The sequence below is a fragment of the Lepeophtheirus salmonis genome, chromosome 4 (assembly GCF_016086655.4).
Source record: "Lepeophtheirus salmonis chromosome 4, UVic_Lsal_1.4, whole genome shotgun sequence".
Taxonomy (NCBI): Eukaryota; Metazoa; Arthropoda; class Copepoda; order Siphonostomatoida; family Caligidae; genus Lepeophtheirus; species Lepeophtheirus salmonis.
In genome coordinates this window covers 21,116,911-21,140,124 of record NC_052134.2, presented here as the reverse complement: position 1 = coordinate 21,140,124, position 23,214 = coordinate 21,116,911, and the positions used below count along the sequence as shown (strand labels likewise).

The 23,214-nt window shown below is 30.9% G+C and overlaps 1 protein-coding gene across 1 annotated transcript; it reads right to left on the bottom strand.

Annotated features, from left to right (window-relative positions):
- Nucleotides 1–1,699: 1,699 nt before the first annotated feature.
- LOC121115691 (uncharacterized) lies at nt 1,700–12,626 on the bottom strand. Its single transcript, XM_040709804.2, has 5 exons — nt 12,594–12,626; nt 6,548–6,775; nt 5,877–5,991; nt 5,713–5,812; nt 1,700–1,946 (listed from the first exon to the last, which is right to left on the bottom strand). The coding sequence occupies exons 1-5, from the start codon at nt 12,598–12,600 to the stop codon at nt 1,851–1,853; spliced, it is 546 nt and encodes a 181-aa protein (XP_040565738.1). The 5' UTR covers nt 12,601–12,626; the 3' UTR covers nt 1,700–1,850.
- Nucleotides 12,627–23,214: the final 10,588 nt, after the last annotated feature.

Genomic DNA, 23,214 nt, shown 5'->3' with positions numbered 1-23,214 from the left:
CGTTCTTTTACGTATTATCTCCCGAAGAGCTGTTGAGGGCATACAAAAGCCACTTTGCGATTGGGTGATGGAAAATTTCATAAAAAGGATACGGCTCTGTAAGCGTAGCTGTGTCGGCCTGATATTGTTTTCCACTATTCATGGCATATCTTTATTTTTAGATTGAAATAAACATCCGATCATTTATCTAAAAAAATGCACTTTTTCTTTGAATATCAGAATAACACTTCTTATTGGAAAACCCTTTATTTTAACGACTCAAAATCGGATTTTTTAAAAATAAAATGGTAATAACTCTATTCATATCACTTATAATTATTTATCTACGACTCAACATTTCAAATTATTCTATGCCTCCTCCCTTACTGTTAAATTCAATTATATCAGGTAATCAGGTGAGTAATTCGATCAAGCATATATGTTAGTGATGAAATAAGACATCGCCTCGGTAACAAAAAAATATACAGTGCATTTTTGCTCTTTTTATTCTATATACAATTCTCCACAATCATTAAATAATAGTTCCATAGTTGAAAAGAATTGGCTAACTACCAACTGATTTTGGGCCTTTTTTCCTTTTCTTTATTTTCAAATCAAATAATCTTTCAGTTGGTGATACAATAAAGGTAACGACGTGGTAGAGCCAATTATTTATGGGACAATTTTAAAAAGCAACCCTGTATATATAGATTTTATTATTAAAAAAGGTTTATAAAATAACCTCATTGGATCCACATTTTTAAAAATCATATCAAAAAAACGTCTTGGAGAATAGATTTGAAAGGGCCTAGTTATAGATAAATAAATGCATATATACATTGGCAATTCTGTTTTGCGAGGTTAATTAAAATCTTTAGTCTGCAGCAATGCTCGCCAACTCTGCCAAAGTGTAGAAACAAAGATTTTTTTAATACTTTAAGATACGAGTCCCAGAACATGGGATTTTTTTTCAAAGATACGAGATGGTCTAAAGTTAGTAACAGAAAGCCAGAGACACTTCCAGTTTGATTTTTTTTTAGTTATTTCTTTTGGGATAAATTGCTTCGACTTACAAAATCCGCTCTAGGAACGAATACAACCCGTCAGTCAAAGTATTGATGTATATCTTAAATCTTTAGGCATATAAGTATAACTCCCTGGAGAGGTCGCTGACGGTGACCTTGCCTTTCTTGTCTTCGACATACTTTTTCACGACATCAACCATTTCGTCCGACCTTCGAGGCCTTGACTTAGATCTTGTGGTCACCTCAGGAGTCCCTTTGGCTACCACGCTGTAAACGGTGGTGCGGCTGCAGTTCAGAGCCTTGGCAATTTCAGTGGGAGTTTTTCCCTGCACGGAAAGTTCCAAAATTGCGACTCAACGTCTCTCCATATTATCAGCTGTTGTTTCACTGTTGTTATTTAGATTTTGCTGAAGTTTTGTTTATAACTAGTCAATACCCTAGCCTCGAAGTATAAACCGGTTTCAACTCAATAACATCACTAATATGTACATGGCGTAAAATTTAAAGGAGTGTTCAGTTTTAGACGCGCACACCTTATTGGGGCCAACATTTCATTTTCCGAAAAGTGAAAATATTTTCTTCGAAAATATAATTTCAAAAAAGGAAAGAAATGGAAGTGTGCTGAAAAATTGAGCTTTTCCTCACGCTAGCATCTGCTCCGATTCCGGCTATGCAAAAAGTAACGATTAAACTGCTTAAATTTCTGTGGTTTTATTAAAATATATCATTTTTTAAATTCAAATGTATAAAAATAAGTATTAATTTATAAATTAGTCTTCTTAATCACTTAAAATGTTCATTATTTAAAATATAGATTGCTTGAAACAAATACTACGTAGGTAAATACTACGTAGGCCCATTTTCCGGGGGATTAGGAGCATGACATTCCCAATAATATCGTTTTCGAAAATCAATCATTTCTTTGAACCAGAGGTTTTCATTCTGTAATTATAATAGTAATAATAATTAAGAGTTGTTATAAAAAGAGACTGAATACAGTGCATCGAAAATTCGGCGCCAAGTCAATAAATAGTCATTGTAATATTATGTTTTATTAATATCAAATATACGGAGTTGAGTCCCAAAACTTACATTTCGGGGGACTTGTAGAATAATGTCTGCCCTACCTCTCATCCAAATTTGAATAGGCTCTGAGCTGCCACACGACAGCGTGGTTACGGCATGGGCACAGTCTTCATCGTAAAGAGTTGCCAATCTGTTTGCCGGCATGTCGAGGCTTCTATAAATATATATCTTTATATCCTAAGAGGACATATATGTCCCTTTTGAAATAATGTGTTTCAAATAATTCAGGGCATCATGAAAATTTGATATTTTTATAAGCAAAAATTATTTTGACAATCTTATTTTAAATATCTACCAAAATCAGTGGCTTACAAAGAAGAAAACTATCAAAAAAAGTACCACCTTAACCACCACAGAGGTTCTCAACCTTTTGCATCTGAAGGCACACTTGTGATTGTCAAAACATTTATAACACACACTTTCCCAAATAAATTTACTAAATAATAATACATATAGTACCAATAGCTCCGTGGCACATTGGTTGATAACTCATGTCCTAATGTATATTGGTTACATGTATAAATATTAAAATTAGAGTCAATTTATCTCAGAAATTTGTCCGGAATCCTTAGTGCACCATGTATAAAGATACTGGAAACTCAACAAAACAAAAAAAGATGGGGATACAAATGTTATCTCCCTAGTAATACATATATAATTAATACCCACAATAGCTTTACAATCTTAATCTTTTTAATCGATTAAACATTTGTCCAGTCAATTGCAATTGTGTATGCCAAAAAAACATAATCAATGCCAACCTGAATTTACGGTTAACTAATATTTGCTCCATTTTTTCAAATCAAGGCCTAAATATTATATAGGCTATGCTTAATCCTTTAATACGATAATGATATAAAAGAATCTACATATCGTGGGTTTAGTGCAAAAGTGACGCAACTGACCATTTTTTCAATCTGAGATATGTTCAGTATAACTTTGTTGAATGTATATTTAATCGGTTTTTACAGTTGTTTATCTCTCCATTCCTTCTGGTACGCAACAATAGACAATGATTCATGTTCCTGACACAAAGTGTTATTTATTTATGGAGAAAAACCTCTTACGACGTTTTTGCGTCGTAAATTTTAATCCTGGTCTATAGTCATTACTTAGATAGTGCAGCAGCAACTTGCATGCAGCTGGTGCAAATGGACATAAATATTTCTTACGTCAATTCAACGGCGTATATTTTGAGACCTTGGTAGTTACGTCATTTTTGCAATACTAGAATCAGCATAAGAACTTATTGGTCATAAAGTAGCTTTATAATGCATGACGTAGGGGGACCTTTTATTAAATAGGTCTATAAAGAATCCAGCAATATTTGGATCTCCTCGTAATTAGTGGCAGTTTACTTGATGTCACATGATAGAATGGTGAAAGGAAATGCTCCTATAATATGTATAGATTATAATGTTTAAATGAGAAAATATAATTAATCACAACACAAAAACAAGCTAGAATCATTTTTCTCAGCATTGAGTCTGTATTGCATATGTATTCTACGGCAAATTATCGCCTATTTCTATCAATAAATTATTCCGATTACCCTTGGAGAGGAGCCTTAAATTTTACTTAAAGTATCTTCACAATAAAAGATTGAGAAATCGATAGATTTTATTTGAAAAAAAAAAAAAAAAACCATTTTGGGTCCAATATAAGTCTATTAAATCCAATAATATTCTAACATAAAATTCATGGGTATTTTAACTTATCCCCCTCAAATTTGAATACGGCACTTATAATAGTGGATGAGCAAACTAAAAGCAATATATTATCCGCAAAGTGGTGTGTGACTGTAGCCTTGGAACTTACTATAAATTTATGTAAACAACGTTCATGCCTCATAGATTCAAATGTGTCTAAGAAGGATTGGGCTGTAGGTATACCGATATCAAGTATAAAAATATATAGTATTTTTTTCATTTCTTTATTTTTTTTTTCAAGATTGTTTTTACGTTGTTACACCATACATTTCAAAATGACATTTTATTAGGAAAGGAATTTCTCATTTACAATGTCAAATACTCTTGTTTTTAGAAAAAGATTGTTTCTTAAAATATTATATTATTTTAAAAGAAGGAGGGGGGATACTCCGGCCTCATTGGTTACAGTGGTCTAAGACCTGCCTTTAATCAATTTAAACCCTATTTTGAGTGTCCCGGAGGAATGTTTATATATGATCTACATTATAATTCAACTCAAAATATAATCCAAAAACAAAAATATGGAACGACTTAAATATTTTATTGAAAAAAAAAAAAAATTCAAAACATATTCGAATCAAAATTTATGAATATTGTAGGTATTCATAATCTATATAAATACCAAAGTATTAAAGTACCCCCCTAAACTCATTACGCAAATATACTAAGTGGGGACCCAAAAGTTGCAGTAGCATTAAATTACGATTTTATACACATTATTTTTGATTGCGATGTTTGATTACGCAACCAAACGACAGCTGAAACAAAAATAAACACGTTTTGTTTTTATCCCATGTCTGTAAGAGTAAAAATGCCGGTGTCAGTGCCAAGAAGGTTGCACAAGGTGCTTTCCCGCCGACACAAAAATACCCTATGAATTTTGTTGTCAGCTATCGATTCCATATTCTCCCTTAATACTTCGCGGCTATTTCATAATTTATTCTTTTTATCAAATACACGAAGTAATAAGTGATTCTATACATATGCTCCGTTTCCAAAAGAACTGGAATACAATTTCTTGTTGATTCCTCGTCGTTTATATAGTATATATATTGGCCATTTTATTATAGAAGAAATAGCCAAAATTTCTTCATAGAAATAATATAATACCAAATGATTTAGGGCCTTTTTTCTCTTTATTTTGTTGGGGGAAGGTTGCGTGATACAATAAAGAAAACTACGTGTGCAGAGACTGATTTTAACCAAATCAAGAAAAGACAACTCAAAAACAACACCAGCCTCGAAATGCAGGAAAACTGACTGGCAGCTCCTGACGAATGTCTATTGCACCTTGCATCCAAATTTGGATTAGCTCAGAGCCACCATATTAAAAGCGTGATTTGCCAAGGACACTGCCTTCATCTTCAAGAGCTGTCAATATGTTCTCCTGCGTTTCGAGGCTGGTGTTGTTCTTGAGTTGTCTTTCTTGATTCCATAAAAATCATGTTTTTCATATTTTAGTAATGCTACTGAAAGTTTTGGGTCACCACTCTGTAAATTAATTTTTTATTTAGAAAATTTGATTTTTTATATAAAAAAAAGATTGAGAATATTTGTTAATTAAATACTTAACATAATTTTTTTTAAATAATATGCGAAGCACTTAAGATTTTTTTTTTCAATGGCTTTAAAAAAAAAAAAAAAGATTATGTTATTCTTTCGAATTATCTTTTTTATAAATATTATCTTCTCAAACGCCCTTTTTGAAATAAAGTGTATATATATTTTATAAAATAATATTTTATTTCAGAAAATTATATTTATTATCATGATTTAAATTACCTTTTAAATAAAATTATGGCCTTTATGTATAAAAAAAATATTTTTTATTCCCAGTAAGTATAGTTAAAAATTTATCATACATGGGCCCAATCAGGTGCCCTGATGCAAGTATCCGGTCAAATTATACATACCCTTATATCACAATTTTGACTATTGTGATCCTCATAAAAAAACTCTTCAGATGCACATCGCCGGAGGGAATAATGATGGACTTTTTCATTTGGAGGAGTCCTGGAAAAGAGAAAAGATTCTTGAAGGGGTGCGTACATTTTTATAAATTCAATCAATAATTAACCTTTTGGACTTTAAAACGATTCGTTGAATGTTATTATCTCGTCTTCTATCAGCTACCTCGACTTTCGGCTCCATTTCCTGTTTGAATTGATCCCATTCCTTAATTGGATTAGGTTCTATAAATAATAAGATATTATTTTGAACATCAAATAAAATTATTGTAGTATAATAGACTGTCTCGTTTTTTGGGTTAATATTTTCCTGCACAAAGACCTTTTCTGCTGGGGGACTGACTTTGATTTTTAATAATTTATTGGGTCTAAGATATGTTCATCAATTATTTGAGGCATCTCTGTTGTATAAAAGATTACGAGAAGTAATATTATGACAAAATGTAACTTTAGTTGAAGTGATAATTGTTGAACAATGATGAATAAAGTTACCATTGACACAACAGAGAAACTGCAAATCTTAGACTCTTAATTGATTAAAAACAAGGTTCACAAGGTTTTTTTCATTGATAGATCAAAATCAAAATGATATGAGTAGTTTTGCACTATTTGTCATATTAAGGACGTTAGAAGAGGCTTTAAAGTAGTCAATGCGACCCAAATCCCCATGTACCACGCCCAAAAGGACCTCAAACTTTAACTGTCTCTAAGAAAATAGGTCTTTCTGCAGGGGGAAGGGAGAAATATAACCTGAAAACGAAACAGTGTAGTAGAGAGTTACCAATTTCATAGATTTTATTTCTTGGGGAATTAAAGGTAACATGTTTCACAGACTTTCCGAATTTGGAAGAGCTTATATTCTGCTGTAATTCCTTGAGCAATCGTCTATTTTCCCTTCGAAGCCGTTTTTGAACATCATGGATCCATAATTTGTCCATGGATTCCGCATTTTTCATTCCTTTGTTATTATTATGCTTGTTATTGTAATACATTGTTGAATTATTTTCATCTACGTACATTGAAAGTAAAAGCGGAATTTGAATTTAGAAACAAGTCACACAACCTATCAAATTTGTGATGCTATCGTTTTTTAACTCACGTTTCTTAGGAACAACATTTTTGAAATCTTCGTGAGCATACATTTATGAAAAAAATATATTTTTAAGCTGACATCTTCTACCCACCGACCTACCCATATAATAACTCGACACTCAATAGGCAAAGAAAAGGAGAGTCAAACTTCAGCTGATATCTTATGTTATATCTATGTAATAAAAAAACCTCGAGAATTAGTATTATTTATGTAGTAGTCAACAGCTGAAAGATGAGTCGCTCTTTTTCTCCTTTCTATTCAATAGGTTGTGGACCCAGTTATTATATAGGCCGAAGCTTTCATTCCAGGATATGAAAGACAAATTAGAGTCCAAGTATTTATTTACTAAGCAGCACGTAACTGTATTAAATACAACTACGTGGTGTTTACATAATAAATACTCACACTCGAATTTATTTTTCATGTCCCGGGATAAAATATGTCTTTAGTTGGTAGCCTGCAAGATATTAGTTTTCTCTTTGATTATCCTTTTTACTTCGACAATTCAAACGTATTATGCATCATTACTTTTATTGTCCCACGCAACCTTTCTCAAAAAATATTCCCACAAAAAAAGGCCTAAATTTTGTTTGTAAGTAGCTATCTTTCGAAACTATGGAATTAATATTCAATAACTGTTGGAAAGACCATAGGATAAGAGTGACCCGTGTTCAACAGCTGTTCAGACGAAACCTTTCTTCACATCGGTCATTCAGGGCCTCTCTGGAGTATATTGCTACCACCACCAAGGTCTGCATCAGAGGCGGTTCAGGTCAAGTTAACAATGGGAGGAGGGGAATTATATAATGGCGACGTCATCAGGGGCATCGGCATGGCTTCATCCCTCTCTATTATATCCCAGAATAGAATGAGGAGTGGGAATAAGTCATTTTCAACCTCAGCAAAAGGAAAACAGATGATTGCTCAACTTTTTACTCTTGTATACGAGTAACGTGATCATTATCAGGAAATATGTTGTCTTGCAAGCTTAGCAACATTGGCTTACTTTTTTAAATTCATGCTCATGAAGACATCGACAATTTTAATATCTCTGAACATAATTTACATGATGAACCAAAAAATATATTTAAGTATATCATGAGTGTTACTCGTCAAATCAATAGCGAATTTATTTCCAAGACCTCTTTTTATTATAATATGCAAACATGAACAGTTATGTGGTCATGTCTTTTTCAAAATGAAGTGGAACTATTGCCACAAAAGTGTTTTATTAACAAATAATAAAATGCAAAGTAGTTTTAAATATTTAAAATATATATATGGCATGATTTACAAAGAGTGGTGGAGGGGCACGACTTTCACAAGGGGGTAATGTGAATATTTTACACACATCCCTATAATGAAGGCTTAGAAAAGTTATTTCAAATCATTTTTGTATAAATTTTAGATTTTCCTTCAATTAGGTGCTTCTTTTTTTCTTCTTTTTTTTTTAAAACTTGTTTTAAGAGTAAATTTCGATGTCAATATTCCAACCTTATTTAAAAAAAAATTATAGTGATAATTTGGCCCCCTCTAACTTTTACTGTCCCTTAAAATATTCATCGCAGGGTAGCCAAGGATCCTCTGCCCTTTATTACTGATTTGTAATGTATTGTGGCACTTTTCTGGCTAATAGGAAAAGTGCTGCATATAGGCTAAGCAGTTCTCTTCTAAAATTTTCTTCAAATTGTCAGCTTTACCATGTAGATTTTCGTTTTTTTGACATGCCCGAAATGCTCCCCGTTAGCATCACTGACCATAGTAATGATGTATAATAAAAATCCAATATAATTCAATTTTTGTAGAGACCAACCCCTCTGCCCGGTTCCTACGCCCCTGCATTAGTCTTGCAGTTTAAATACCATGACTAGGGTGAGGGAGGAATACAACCCCCATGACTAATGTTGTGTTGGTTTCTATTTATAAGGTCCAGTCCAGTTTTTGGACCGTTCCCTAGGAAATAAAGTTGATTGACGTCATCAAGGACCAAATTGTATAAGGTTTTAGGACAGATCTGCAGTACTGAACTGGATTGGACGGAACTGGAGTCTCCTGAACTAAATAAGGACCGACACAAGACTAATAATATACCGGGTGGTCCATAGAAATCTGAAGACTTACTAATTACTAAGCTTACACAATTATATAGAAAACAAAACAAACCTAAGTTTATGTACAAGTAAGAAAATGAAACTTGAATTTGATCGACTAATTTACATTTGCGCACTCCCAGTAGTTGGGAGTCTACAAGATCCCGATTCTATGTCGTCAGCAAGTCCAAAACGTTGGAGAGGAAGAAAGACTCTGTTAAAAAAGCCACACTATATCCCGAAGAGTTAAAGAAAACAGCCCGGGTTAATCCCTTCAAGTCCATGAGTCCTATGCAAGAGATCTTGGGGTTCACACCAGACTGTACAGAGAGCTATCAAAAAAGTGGATGGAAAGAGCCTTCTGATGGTGGAGAGGCCATATTTGATATCAGGAATGAAATAAAATCATCTCTTCCGTTGCAATACTCTTTTAAATGAGTCTTTTGACACTTTTAAAACCATATAGCCCTGATGCCAACTCCTCTACTACACTTTTTGGGTGCATGTTGAGGCGAGAGCCTAAAGTTTACTTTATCCAAATATCGAGGCCCTCAAAGCTACTGTCAGCCAGACCTGGGACGCCATGACAAAAGACTACATTGGTAGTGGGTGCTAAGCGTTCCGTCGTCACCTGGAAGCTATCATTGATGCTAAGGGCGGCTACATTAATGATTAAGAGAGTTCCTACACACATATATTTATAGTATATTTTTTGTTGAAATCCTATTGTTAATTAATAAATTATATCTTGATAAAGTTTAAAATTAAAAGTGTTCAGATTTTAATGGACCACTCGGTAAAATAAAACCATTATAATTGAAATTTTGTGGGCGTTGTCCCTCCATACTCGGTTCTTACGGCTCTGCACAAAAGTCGCTTTTAAAAATATAATATCCTTATACCTAAAAAACTGTTCATCACATGTTGGGGACCTTTGGTTTAGATGACCGTAGTGGGAGATTTATTTCTTGTTTGCAATTAGGATTGATGGAGAGTTAGAAAAACATAGAAATATATAGACAAAATAAGATCCTCTCATAATCGCATTCTATGACCGCATGCAAAGAAAAAACGCAAAGGATTTATGATCCAAGACATAAAATGGTTTATTCAGACTCTTAAATAATTTGACTAATTAGTTCCTGTTATTTATACATAGTTATTAGTTGAGAAGACCAAAAAAAGGTATTATTACTATTCTCCCATGGAATTGGTATACCACAAAAATTAAAAGATTGGAAGTATCCGTATCAGAATTACAACAAGAAATATTGATTATAACTCATGAGAATGAAGACATTATATAAATATAGTTTAGTTCCTCAAAAATAGTGGTACGTTGATTTGAGTAGAACGGGACTGAGTCGTTAAAGATTGACTTGAGTCTATAAATTAGATCAAAAGAAATATAAAGTGAAAAGTTATGTAGCTTAGTCCACTGCCCATTTATAGATTTCTAAAAATTAATTACTATATGTTTACTCTTTATTCATTTCCTCCGATAACGAAGTTGAACAGAGGTTATGCTTTTGCCTTTGTTTGTCTATTGGTGACTAGGATTACGGCAACAGTTCGTTTTTGAATGAACAAGGTAATAGAATTATATATGGTCAAAGTAGGATGTCATTAAATTTTGATAGTTCAAGGCAACATAAAACGTAGACAATGAATAATTTACCATAACTTTGGAACAAAGTGAGATTCATATAACTCAATTAAAGTTAAAAATTTTGGGCTAGGCATAAATTGTAATAAATGACCTTTTTTTAAAGTGGTTTTACTATTATAAATTGTTCCAGCAAAGGGATAATTTTCCCCTGATAACGACAAAAATTTCTCTTCTTTGTTTTAGGGGAAGGGGGGTCAAGCCTTTCTAGCTTTCTTTGGACGCACCTGAAATGATGTCAAATTATTGATTTTTTCGTCACAACTTGAAATAAATAATTCATTATTGTCAATTTTGAAGTTTTTCTTAAAAAAGAGCAAGGGTCAAAAAATACCTCCTCCCCTCCAAGAAAAATTAGACTAACAGCCAGGTGGAGGGCACAAAAATGAACAGAGTTATTCTCCAGACTGAAAAAGAAGTCATAAAATGCCCCTGATATTCTTCATACAGTATCAAATTATTACATATGGGGAAACCTTAATTTTTATCAATATTTTATAATAGCCACAACGTCTATTGGTTTCAATCCTTACAATACCTAGATAATGTCTAATAATAACCTCTTGAGAAAAATCTATAAGATCTAATTTGCTTTATAATAGGTTTATCTGATTACAAAATCACTTAGGTAAAGAAGCACCACAATGCTCAAAAGATCAGGTGTAGCAATAAAAATGAAAAAGCTAATTACATAAAAAATAGGAAGTTATTCGAATTTAAAAATGGACTCACCACTTAAGTCCATGCCCTGTTACTACTTGGGGAGGGGGGGGGGAGGGACTAAAAGTTTGTTAGGAAATTAGTCGTAAGCGGATTTTCTTTATTTTTTGAGGTCAAAATTTCGAAATAAACAATTTAGAGTTCAGAAAATTGTCTTAATTTAATCATTTGATTGATTCAATTTATCATTAATAAATTCCAATTGCTGTTTCTTTTAAAATGGTTATTAGGCTAAATTTGACCTACTTCAAAATATTATAACTGTAAAATATTTCCAAAAAGTCTTTTAAAGAACTAGTTTTTTCTTGTTGACACAATTTTGAAATTAACGATTTAGTATTCAAAATTTTGTATTTTGAATTAACTAATATTGTTAAATTAAAAAAAAAGAACTTAAAATGTTTGGTATAAATTTTGTCTCTCACAAAAAATTATAATAAAAAAATTTCCATTTTTTTTATTATTATGTTGTTTCAATCTTGCAATTAACAATTTATTATTCAAAATATTGTCTTTATTTAATAATTTGATTTTTTAATTTATTCACATACAAATTCAAATTCCCCTTTCTTAAAAAATGGTCATTTTGTCAAACTTTGTCTGTACCAAATAATTATAACTGTAAAATTTTTTCGTAAAAAAATGTTTTATTCTTTTGTTTTCATGATTTTAAAGTTAACGATTTATTATACAAAATTATTTCTTTTTTAATAATATGATTTGTGAAATTAAAAAAAATTTCATCTTTTCTAAACAAATAATATTTAGTCAAATTTGATCTTTCCTAAAAACTAAAAATTTATATCTTAAATTTTTTCTTCATGTATTTGTCTTTTTTTAAGTAATGTTATTTGTCAAATTTTGTATTTTTAAAATTTTATCTATCAAAATTAGTATTTAAAATAAAAATTGTCAAAAGTGTCATAGATTTGTCAGAAAAACCACATAAAGAAAAATCCAATTAAATACACTGTTTGAGTTGAGTCAAAAAATCATTGACTCTATTCAAGTCGAACCGAGTACATAATTATTCGAGTTGACACAACACTACTTGCAAACCCCTCTCTTTGAGTAAGGGACGTATGTACATCACCGCTTAACAACAATTCTCACGCTGTAGACAGAGTAGACCTATCCAGTCATTAATTATAGTTGTCTACCTTACATTGAGAAAAATACTATCAACCAAATGTTATAAACTAATATATTTTGGTAAAAAATAAATAAATAATAAATATGTATTTAGAATTTAACTTACAGTTCATGTCGAAAGGAATCCTTTACTTGTACTGAGAAGAACAAGGGATATATCCAATAATACCTACATATACCTGTAAATAATGAAAATAGAAGGAGAACTTAGCTGCTTTCTCAGTGTAACGACTAATTATCATTATATAAATCCCTTTTATAGGGGATGTTACTTACTACAATGAACATTTTCTTTCATTTATTTTATAAATTCAAACAATACAATATTTTGAATGACGTCATAAATTGCATCATAATTGAGAGAGACGCCATCTTTGAAGCTCAAAGTTATATTTTTTTAATACAAAAAATAGAACAATTTTCTATAAATCTACATAAAACTTTATCAAATGGCTTTATGTATAAAAATAGACTTAAGATCTGCATTGAATACTACTTGATGACACTGATAAACAGTGATATTTGAATGAAATCAAAGTAATATGTACACAAAATCCCTAGAAATGACTATATTATTAAAATTACTTTTAGCTTTTGATAGGACAATTACAGAAATATATCTTATTATATTTTATATATGATATATATTTCTTTGTTAGTCCCCAGGATTACGCCAAAAGTTACAGATCGATTTTGATCAAACCTTGTACAATGATTTTATATGATCACAGTAAGAAGCTCTTCAATTTTGAGAGGTCATGCAAGTCAATACTTAAGGTTCACACAATACGCAACCAGGCTATAATCTATATTAATTAAGCAAAATTTATTTCAATGTATGTTTGAAAAAAAGGCATTTTTGATCTAAGAAATAATAACGTCCTCTTATTGAGGAGGTTTGGCAGGTGTTTGCCATGTAGTATCTCTGCGGTATATCAAAAATTCATATACCCTGTCGTGACCTTCATTGCATCACACAACCTTCTTTATAAAAGAAACAGAGAAAAGGCCCGAAATCATCTGGTAACTAACCAAAATAATTTAATCATACCAAATATTACTTTTCTTTTAAGAAATGAATTAAATATATATATATTTCCTAATATCAAATATACTGTATATACACAGTGACATGGACTGCATATGTCGAGAGTTGTATAAAATCTGAAACGCAGGTATTTAAAATGAATGAAATATCGTAAGCATTTAGTTCAACACATATGAAAAAAGAAAAGAAAAAGGGAAATACTTTATATAAACTTAAACTTTAAAAAAAAAAAACCTTAGATAAAGTTTAGCAGCAAACAAAAGTACTGCCTGGCTCATCAAATCATTTAAAAAAAAATTATGAAGCTTTTATTATTACTATTTTATTCTTGAGGAGAGAACGTCTAAGTATTGAGTAACTACGTGTGAGTGTGCTGAAGAAAAATTGAGAAAAACATTAAACATTTTTTGGGGAGTTATTTTCCGTATTATTATTTCAAAGTATGCCTGTTATCGGAAGCCTAATATCTTCGGACAATGCTGAGTATAGCCCCTAGTATATAATACAACTATGCAATACAGGGACACAATTTTGATTGCCAGTAAGGTTTAAGTCCTTTTAATTATTAATCCTATTTTGACATCCAATAGCTGAGTTAATCTTTATATTAAATGTCTGTGTGGGTATCGGAAAATAAGGACCAAAGCGATGAATGGATTTTGCTTTAATTTTTCATGTAGGTTTTTAAAGATCAAGAGGGGTTTTTGGTAAACATTTTTTTGACCTTCAAGGCCATGGCGGTCTTAAAATAGCATTATTCTATATAAAAAAAATTGACAAACAGAGAACTACTTCTTATAAAAGAATTTAAAAAGATATATATTTCTTAATGTCCTTGGTTTTTTAGGCCCCCAAAATGCCCGACATAAACAATGCGGACGTCGCATATAAACGTTCCATAGTAAAGATATGTAAAATCTACACCTTGTATTTAAATTTGTTTATTCAAAGTCCATCCAACTCGACTAATTGGCCCAAAACCAAGAAAAATGTCTCCTTTCTTCACTAAATAAAATGAAAATTTCGAATATTAAATTTTGCAATGGTATGTATTACCATTAGTGACAGCTGATTTGAGAGTGCATAATTTACACCTACTTTTATACAACTTGACTTGACTTGCAGACCAGTCTAGTCCCATTTGTCAGTCCTAACAGAAAGGTAATCTAGATCCCCTTTGACGACATAGATTATATTTTCCTTTTTTTTTTTTGTAGAGATCGATGTGAAGGACCGACAAACATAAGAACCGATGGGACCAGTTCTTATACTGTATTGGACCGACATTCTGTGGGTCCCAGTTTCTTCGGTCCAATTCTAACTTAACTCTAACATTATGAACGGAGACACTGGAGGGTTGAAATAATAATAGGGATGAAAGACATTTATAAATTTATTAAAATACCAATGAGTATATGCTATATGTATATATAAAATAGGACCACCTGGTCTTGTACGTGTCATGAAACTCATTAGCAAAAAAAAAAAAAAAAAACATTTGGCAAATATGAACTTCTTTCCATAGGCAGGCTATGTACAAGTTGTAGTTACTTGTAGAGGGTGCTCAATAATGAAAGTCCCATTAATTTTTTACGTCATCAAATTAATTAAAAGTATTGTGTGTAGATATCTCGTGCCTAAGTGAGAAATATAGGATGGGTCCTTAGCTCACATTGCAAATGATGTGCAAAGACAATTTTGAGCATTTTAGGGACAAAACTTTTTGTACTTCCTCTTCACCTGATCTTAATCAGCTTGACTTTGCAATATAGAGTATGGTCGAGGAGGCCAATGCGGTTTCCTGTTTCAGCAATGACTCCTTGATGGTAGCCGTGCAGCTGTTTGAGCAAAATATTCCATAACACAAAGTGTATTCTAGTTATAAGTCAGTAAGAAGGTGTCTCCGTCACGTTGGTCATATTAAGGGCACGTACATTGAATGATATATTGGTCAATTGTATTTAGGACAATATTAAAGTATTCATTTATAATATAATACAAATTATAATCTGTCAGTTATTTAACTTTTTAATGGGACTCTAATTTAGAACACCCTATAAACACGAGTTCTTCGAGTTTGAAATTTCTGTTAATTAATGCTGTTACTTAGTTTTGACTTGCTAATTTCGCCGTTTTTTCTCAGAAATTTGCTCATTTTTCTGAACTGCTATTAAATAAATAAAAAGATTTGGATACTAGATATATTATACAACAACGTTTGTTGATTCTTTTATGATATTTTACGAAGCAAAAACCTTCCTTCATTAGGCTCTCTTTTAAGGTAAAACTATGTATATGATGCAATCAAGCTTATAATTACATGATCAGATATGTGAGGGATCCAGATTTTGATAGTAGCGAAATAAAGGGAATTTTGGCACAAATTGACTTTTGAATAACCTCCCTTGTATTTATGTTCATGTTTAATTTATTTTTTGGTTTGGAAGTGGTGTTTGTTTTAAGTATTTTATATAAGTGTTCCCTTTGGGATTTTATTTTATTATTAACAATGTGATGATTGCTTTTTGATATGAAATATACCTCAACTTTTGGGGTATATGCATTACGCATGGATTGATGCATTAAATGGGAGTTTCTGTGACCTTGGGGCGGCTTTGTCGATTAATTACATATATACACAAAATATAATGAAATTTTTTTTATTGATAAATAAATCGACTAATTATTAATAGACATAAAATTCGTCTTCATTTCATCATACTTCAAACACACTAAAAATAATTATAATTGTCTTAAATAAATTTCATATGAGCATTTATTAATCCATGGAGCATACCCAGTTTTTGACAAGAAGAAACGGATGTTAGACAAAATCCTTGCACACCATCTGAAGCTAAGGTCACCTTTGAGACCATTAAGGCAGATGTTGTTCGTCGTTCGTAAATCCAGATACAACTTAACTTACGACTGCAAAAATCAGGGTTTGTATGTTTGATGAGGTGGAAAATACGAAAACTCTTCAGATATGTTCTCCAAGAGATAGGGCCAAAGACGGATAGAGAAAATCGAATAAATATACTTCTGACTTTATCACCAATCTCAAGAGAGCAGATTCGACTCCTTCCTTGTGAAGGAGATTAAAAAATTGCAACATTGAAGAAATTTATTCACGATGAGTAGGGAATTTCAATATTTCAAATGTAATGAGTATTTACCTTATTTGCATTTGTACGAAGCACGGAATGATAAATTATTATTATTTATTACAAATTATGACGTCGTTATCGTTACATTGAAATAGTGAACATTATTAAGATAATTTATTTAAGTATTATAACGTATGTTTATAATAGTAAGTTAAATAAGTATGGGTAAATTTAAAAAAATACAATTAAAAAAACATTTTTTTAAATTATGGCCTGTAATAGAAGTCATAAGCAGAGAATCAAACAAATTTAAAAGTAAAAATGATACGATATACAAGTTATTAACATAAAATAAAACAAATATATTCAATAAATTATTATTGACACTATACATATACAATGAAAAGAGACATTTTTATACATAAATAAATATACTTATTAGCAGAATAGAATATGGATTGGCAATGCAGACAGAACTATCGAGAAAAGAGAGGCATATCATCTTTAGGTAGAATTATTTTCCATTCATTTTTCAATGACAAAAAGGCACACAAGGGATAAAGAAATCAAGGGTTCAGGTTATACTAATGATCCATATAGATTATACCTCACCAACTCCACCTTATAAATGGAATTGTGATTGAAATAATTTATTTCTGCCTGATATACATCAAGGAATCTGAAGGACTCTTTTAAAAGAAATAGACGAAGCAGAGTTGACTTAAGAAGAAAGTGACTTCAGAATTTAAACGAAAGAGTAGTAGATGGAGGATGAGAACTCTTTCTATTCCTCACTTGGGCTTTCAGTGAATTATTTTGTCTTTATATGGAACTCATTAGTTCTTATAGGAGAATAAGATTATTCCTTGGAAGATTTGGAGGAATTTATGTATTTTTGAACATGGAGGCAATGATTCACGAAGTCACTATCCCAGACATTGAAAAGAAAAGGGGATCTGCACAATGAACGATCCTTCCATTGAAGAAGATGAGATCCATTATGTGAGGCACACAGAGACCAGATCCCTTTAGCAGAACATGAAGAGAGGATCAGAAGGCATGTGGCTAGGATATCAAAATGGAAAATAGGAGCTCTTTGGGAAAATTGATTGATACAGATCCAATGAATTGCAATTCAGGAGGAGGGGAAACTTTTTTAAAGTGCTTGACTGATAAAATTAATTATACTCAATGACAATATTGCAATAAGGTAAGCGGCAAACAATAGTCTTTATTAGAGGGAGATGTTGTACAAGAATTATTAATAAATAATGAATAAAAAAAGAAGAAAGAAGAAAAAGGACAATCTACCAACTGTTTTCCTTTTCTAATCTCAAAACAGTATTTTATTTGACCAAACACGCCCATCCTTAATCATATAACACAACAATAAATAAGATAAATATTGCAGCCTTTAATATTTCGTTGTTATTTCTTAGATAAAAATATGTTTATTATATACACTGGCAAGAAAAAGTTTGGAAAAAAAAATACATTCTCGTAATTTTCATCAATGTTTATGACTTGATCAATATTTTTTATTTTAAGCCAATGAAAATTATTATGAAAAAAAATAGATCACTAAATATTTTTTTTATTTTTTGTCAGTAAAAATCCAGTTTTTTTTGGTCAGACTTAATTTCATATGTAATATTTCTCTCTGGCAAGTATGAGAGATTGGTAGTTAATCCCTTCAGAATGGTTATCATTCTAAACTGAAGACTTCTGGACAGAGATGAATTGGAAGGAAGTTTGTATTTCAACAAGACAACGACCCCAAAATTATATCCAATATCTGCAAAAACTTATCAGAAGAGAAAGAATCCTCTCACATCTTTGCTATTATCCAATGGCCAGTTCAATCTCCTGATTCAAACCCAATTGTGGGAGCACCTATACTGAAAATTTCTGGAAAAATGCCACATAAGTAAGTGGAACATTTTGAAGAATGTTTGTAATTATATCACACCTGCGTATCTTAAAAAACTAACAGCAAGAATGGCAAAAGTCGGTTAAGCAATTATAGCGGCAAAGGAATTATTTTTTAATGAAGCTAACATTTAAACAAAAATAATATGATTTTTACACATACATGTTTATACCCATATTTCTCTTCATTTTAATAGCTTAATCACTGTGCTACATGATAATAAAGTCATAGGTAGTGAGAAAAATAAGTATAGTCCAATTTATACAAACTTTTTCTTTTCAGCGTAGATACATCATGAATTATTATATACGGTGCACTCGGTGACTTGTTTCCTATATACAGACATTCAGACAGAAAAAAAGAAAAAATCTTTCCTTTATTAATGTTGATGTATAAAAAGATTAATAGGAATGCGATTTCCTTTTCTTTTTTTTGTGTATTTTTTTGTTATAAGTTTTAGATTTTTTGTGTGGGTTTGCCTTCACAGTGTATGTATGTGATTAATGATATAAAAATAAGTTGAAATATAGTTATACTTGGGTACAAAAAAAAGAAGAAAAAAGGTATTACATTTGTATTCTTTTAGAATGATATAATTATCCTCAATTTCTATTAGTAAAGGGGCAATAAATCGGAATCGGAGAATCGAGCGTTTATTTTTCTGGAATTAGAATCAGGATGGGGAAAATAATGTTTAATTTTGAATTCCGATTCTTATTTATTACTGGTATTTTACTATTTATAATATAAAAAATAACTCCTCCCAAAATTAAGGATTTTTTTCTTTTTTACGAAAAAAAAATAATATTTGAAATATAAATAAATTTTTTATTTAAAAAATTTAACTTTCTGTGAATAACTTTATACTTTTGAAATTTTTCTCCGAAAAATTTAACATTGAATTTTTTTTATTTCTTTATATTAGAAATTTAATTTTTGATTTTTTTTTTTCGAGAACAGCTGGTATTTTTTCAATTTTTTTTTCCAAAAAAATTAATATTTGAAAGTTTTTTCCAAAAGATTTTATATTTTGTGAGCAGTTATGAATTTTGGAAATTTTCTTCTAAAAAAATGTGAGTTGTTGAAATTTTTTTACATAAAAATTAATTTTTGAGTATAACAAAGGGTATTTCAATTTTTTTTTAATTTAATTTATTTTGGATTTTTGAAAAATATTTAAATATCAAATTGTATATTTGAAGTTTTTTAAAAAAATTTAAGATTTCAAAGTTTTTATCAAAAAATTTAATATTTGAAATCTAACTTTCAAATTTCAATTTTTGGATTTTTTTAAAGAGCAAAATGGTATTTTTAAGTTATAATAAAATATCAAAGAATCGGCATAGATATTTTTTTCACTAATTTTGATAAAAAAATTATTCTGATTAAGCCTTTCCAGGCTCCACAAATTACACCAGACCCTATAATAACAGTGGTATTTACAGGCTTTATAAAATATGTCATAAAAATGGGAGCGGGTTTTTAAGTTTATAATATGAACAAGATTTTTATTATCTAAAAATGCTACCATTACTAAAAGGTTGATCTTATCTCATTATACTTATTTATTATTTTCAATTGTTCATGAGTAAAATTTAAACAATACGTTTTATGAGGACATTTATTTAACAAAATCATCTGAAAATTGCTCTTGTTACAACTTTTATTCAATATGTGAGCCCTTAACTCTAATGTGCCTCAATACGAGGCCTCAATCCGTTGGAGAGTATGAATATGTAGTCAGACTTGAGCATGGCCCACTCCTTCTTGATATAAGTTTCAAGAGAGGAGTATCACCTCTCCTCTAGACATGTTTAAATAGAGTAGTCCAAGGAGTTCACGTCTGGACAGAAGGGAGGCCACATGTTGTGGTCTCAAATGTCCAGAAAGTTGTCTCTCAGGAAGGCCTAGGTCTTAGCTACGCGATGACGTGAATATCCGTCTTGAGTGAAAACAAAATTGTCCCAGAAATGAAATTTTCTCTGTCCCACGGTAGCACTTTCTTATCCGGAAGTCAGATGTAAGCATCTGCATTGAGCCACTTCTTCCTCTCCACAAAAATGGAAGTGTAAACTGCGCCTCTGCTAGACACTGGATTTTTGTTCTGAATACATAGCTTACTGAAGCTGAGACGTTATCTAGATGATCGGTTGTGATATAAGGCCTGTTCTGCTTCTTCACAATAGCATCAACGGTGGACATTTTTTCATCAGAAAGAAGCAAAACTTTGTTCGAATTTTTGTTGTCCTCCTCTGGGATTTTGGCCCAATATAATTCCTGATTGAAAATAATAAAATGTATGCCACTAGATCAGATCAACCCTGTATTTAATTCTTGAAGAGAGAACATTTAAGTATAAAGTAATAACTTGTGCGTGTGCACATAAAAGACAGAGAGTAAAAACGTGTATTTGTTGGACTCGGAGTACAATTTAAGATCCACATCGGAGTAACACCAGACTATATGTCCTTGCTATATAAGTAGTGGGATCTATGTTTGTTTCCTTCATCTCACTACTACTTACAGCTGATCTAAGAAAACAGCATGACAGCTAAGCTGCTTTCAGCCCCAAAGGTTCTTCAAATTGTCAGGGTGATTATATTTATTTTCAGTTTCTTTTATTTGTACATACCGGAAGAACACGTTTTAAACATCACTGGCTATATACATTAAAATTGAAATTATATTTTGTATATAAGACAATGAAATAACTCAATATATAATGGACAAGGGTCCATTTACAAAGTACATACCCATATTTTTGTCAGAGGAAGGTGTAATGCCCTGCTTCTTTATTCAAAATAGTATGGATTTGTCCTTCAAAATTTATTTTATTTGTCAAAATGAGTAAAAAAAGTTGTCTTGTCTAAAAAAATTTGAACTGTCAACTTTTTTTTTCTAAAAGAAACGTTTATTCCTACAATTTTCTTATGGCAGTTAGATGATAGTAAAAGGTGTTTTAATTAAGTAGTACCATATGTTTAGCTTCTGCTTTCTCCTCACACTTTTTTTCCTTACAAAGATATCAACTCTAGTCATAGCCTATTCGGACATTATTTTAACGTTTTTTTCTTATTCACTACTCCATAGATTGAAAGTAAAAAAATCGAAAGTTTTTTTCTTTATATAATTTATATATCGATATAATTTAAAAATATATAACACCTAATCTTATAGGCATACTACTCATACAATAAGTTAAATTAAATCTCATAAATCCTTATTTTTTCATGTCACTTGGATTTATATCGAATATTTTTTTACAATAAATGTGAGTTTATAATTAATACGTATTTAAAAATAAATAAGTTTTAGTTTGTGAATTAATTAAATAATATATAATGTATTTCAAAGTTCAACTATGGTTGTTATATGGAATATTTTTGAAAAAGTGGGTCATTTTGACCCTTAAGACAACAGGGGTACATAAAAAGTAAAGACTACGGAAGGGTTAAAGATAGAGACGCCATGGCCTATCTATTACGTGGCAACTATCACTAATATATACTTTTTAAATATATTCCTTTTTGGTCAATGAATTTTTGCGTCATACTCCATTTTGTTAGTAAAAACGGAGGGGCTTCAACGCTTATCGATCTACAAAAGAGAGGGGATTGGTCATAGATCATTATTTTTGTAAAAATACATTTTACTATTTACAACATATCTAAACTTGTTATTTCAAGTTCCACTTTCTAACATAATAAAAAAAGTTTTTATTTCATACGGAAAGTGCCGGACCAATCAATTTTATTTTAAAAGTCTCTTTTTTCTAAAAGGAGACTCCTAAATTAGCAATTTTGTATGTTCATGATACCCTTTAATCCCACATATGTCATTACTACAATTTATGATATTTGCATTCCTTTCATTTCCGTATTATGGAGATACTTCAAAGGCCGACTGTCAAAGATTTAAAAGAAATATTCTCTCAATGTCCTATTTATTATAATAAAAAAACCTGTCAATAACGATCAATGACATAATATAATATGATAAAAAAACCCTGATGGAAATGACTGCCCTTAAATATTATATATTTAATTTCAAAGGATTTTCCTTTCCTTAACCGTGGCATCGTCATTTAATACAAGAGGAATCAAATTCCCCACTCTTAGGCTCTATAGTAAGCAGGACTAAGTACAATAATATATATATATATGCAAATTCCCTTGATTCAGCTGACTATCTCTTCTCTTTTTAAATATTATGTATTAAAAATTTGTTAAAAAGAAGGAAATGACCGAGAGAAAAGTAAGAAAATTATAAAGGGCCCCTACATGCTTTCCAAAAGAAGAAAAGGAAAAAAAGAGGAAAAAGAGGAAGAGATGATCCAAGAGGGGAAACAAAATGGATGAAATAAGAAAAAAAATGAAGGAAAAATTGAAAACATTCTTTAACAAGATATTTTAGTATTTAATTTTTGTAAGAATTGCTAGAAACAAATAAATAAGATTTTGCCTCACTTCACAGAAGTAAACCACCATTCCGCGCACGCTTATTGATGAGAATGAGGAAAAGAGTCAATTTTGATGATGGAAGGAGCTGAGGAGGAAAAACAACAACAATAGTAATAAAAAAAAGGAGAGCACGCCTTGGCTCTTACTGTCTACAGTTTAAAAAAATATCTATATTATTGTTT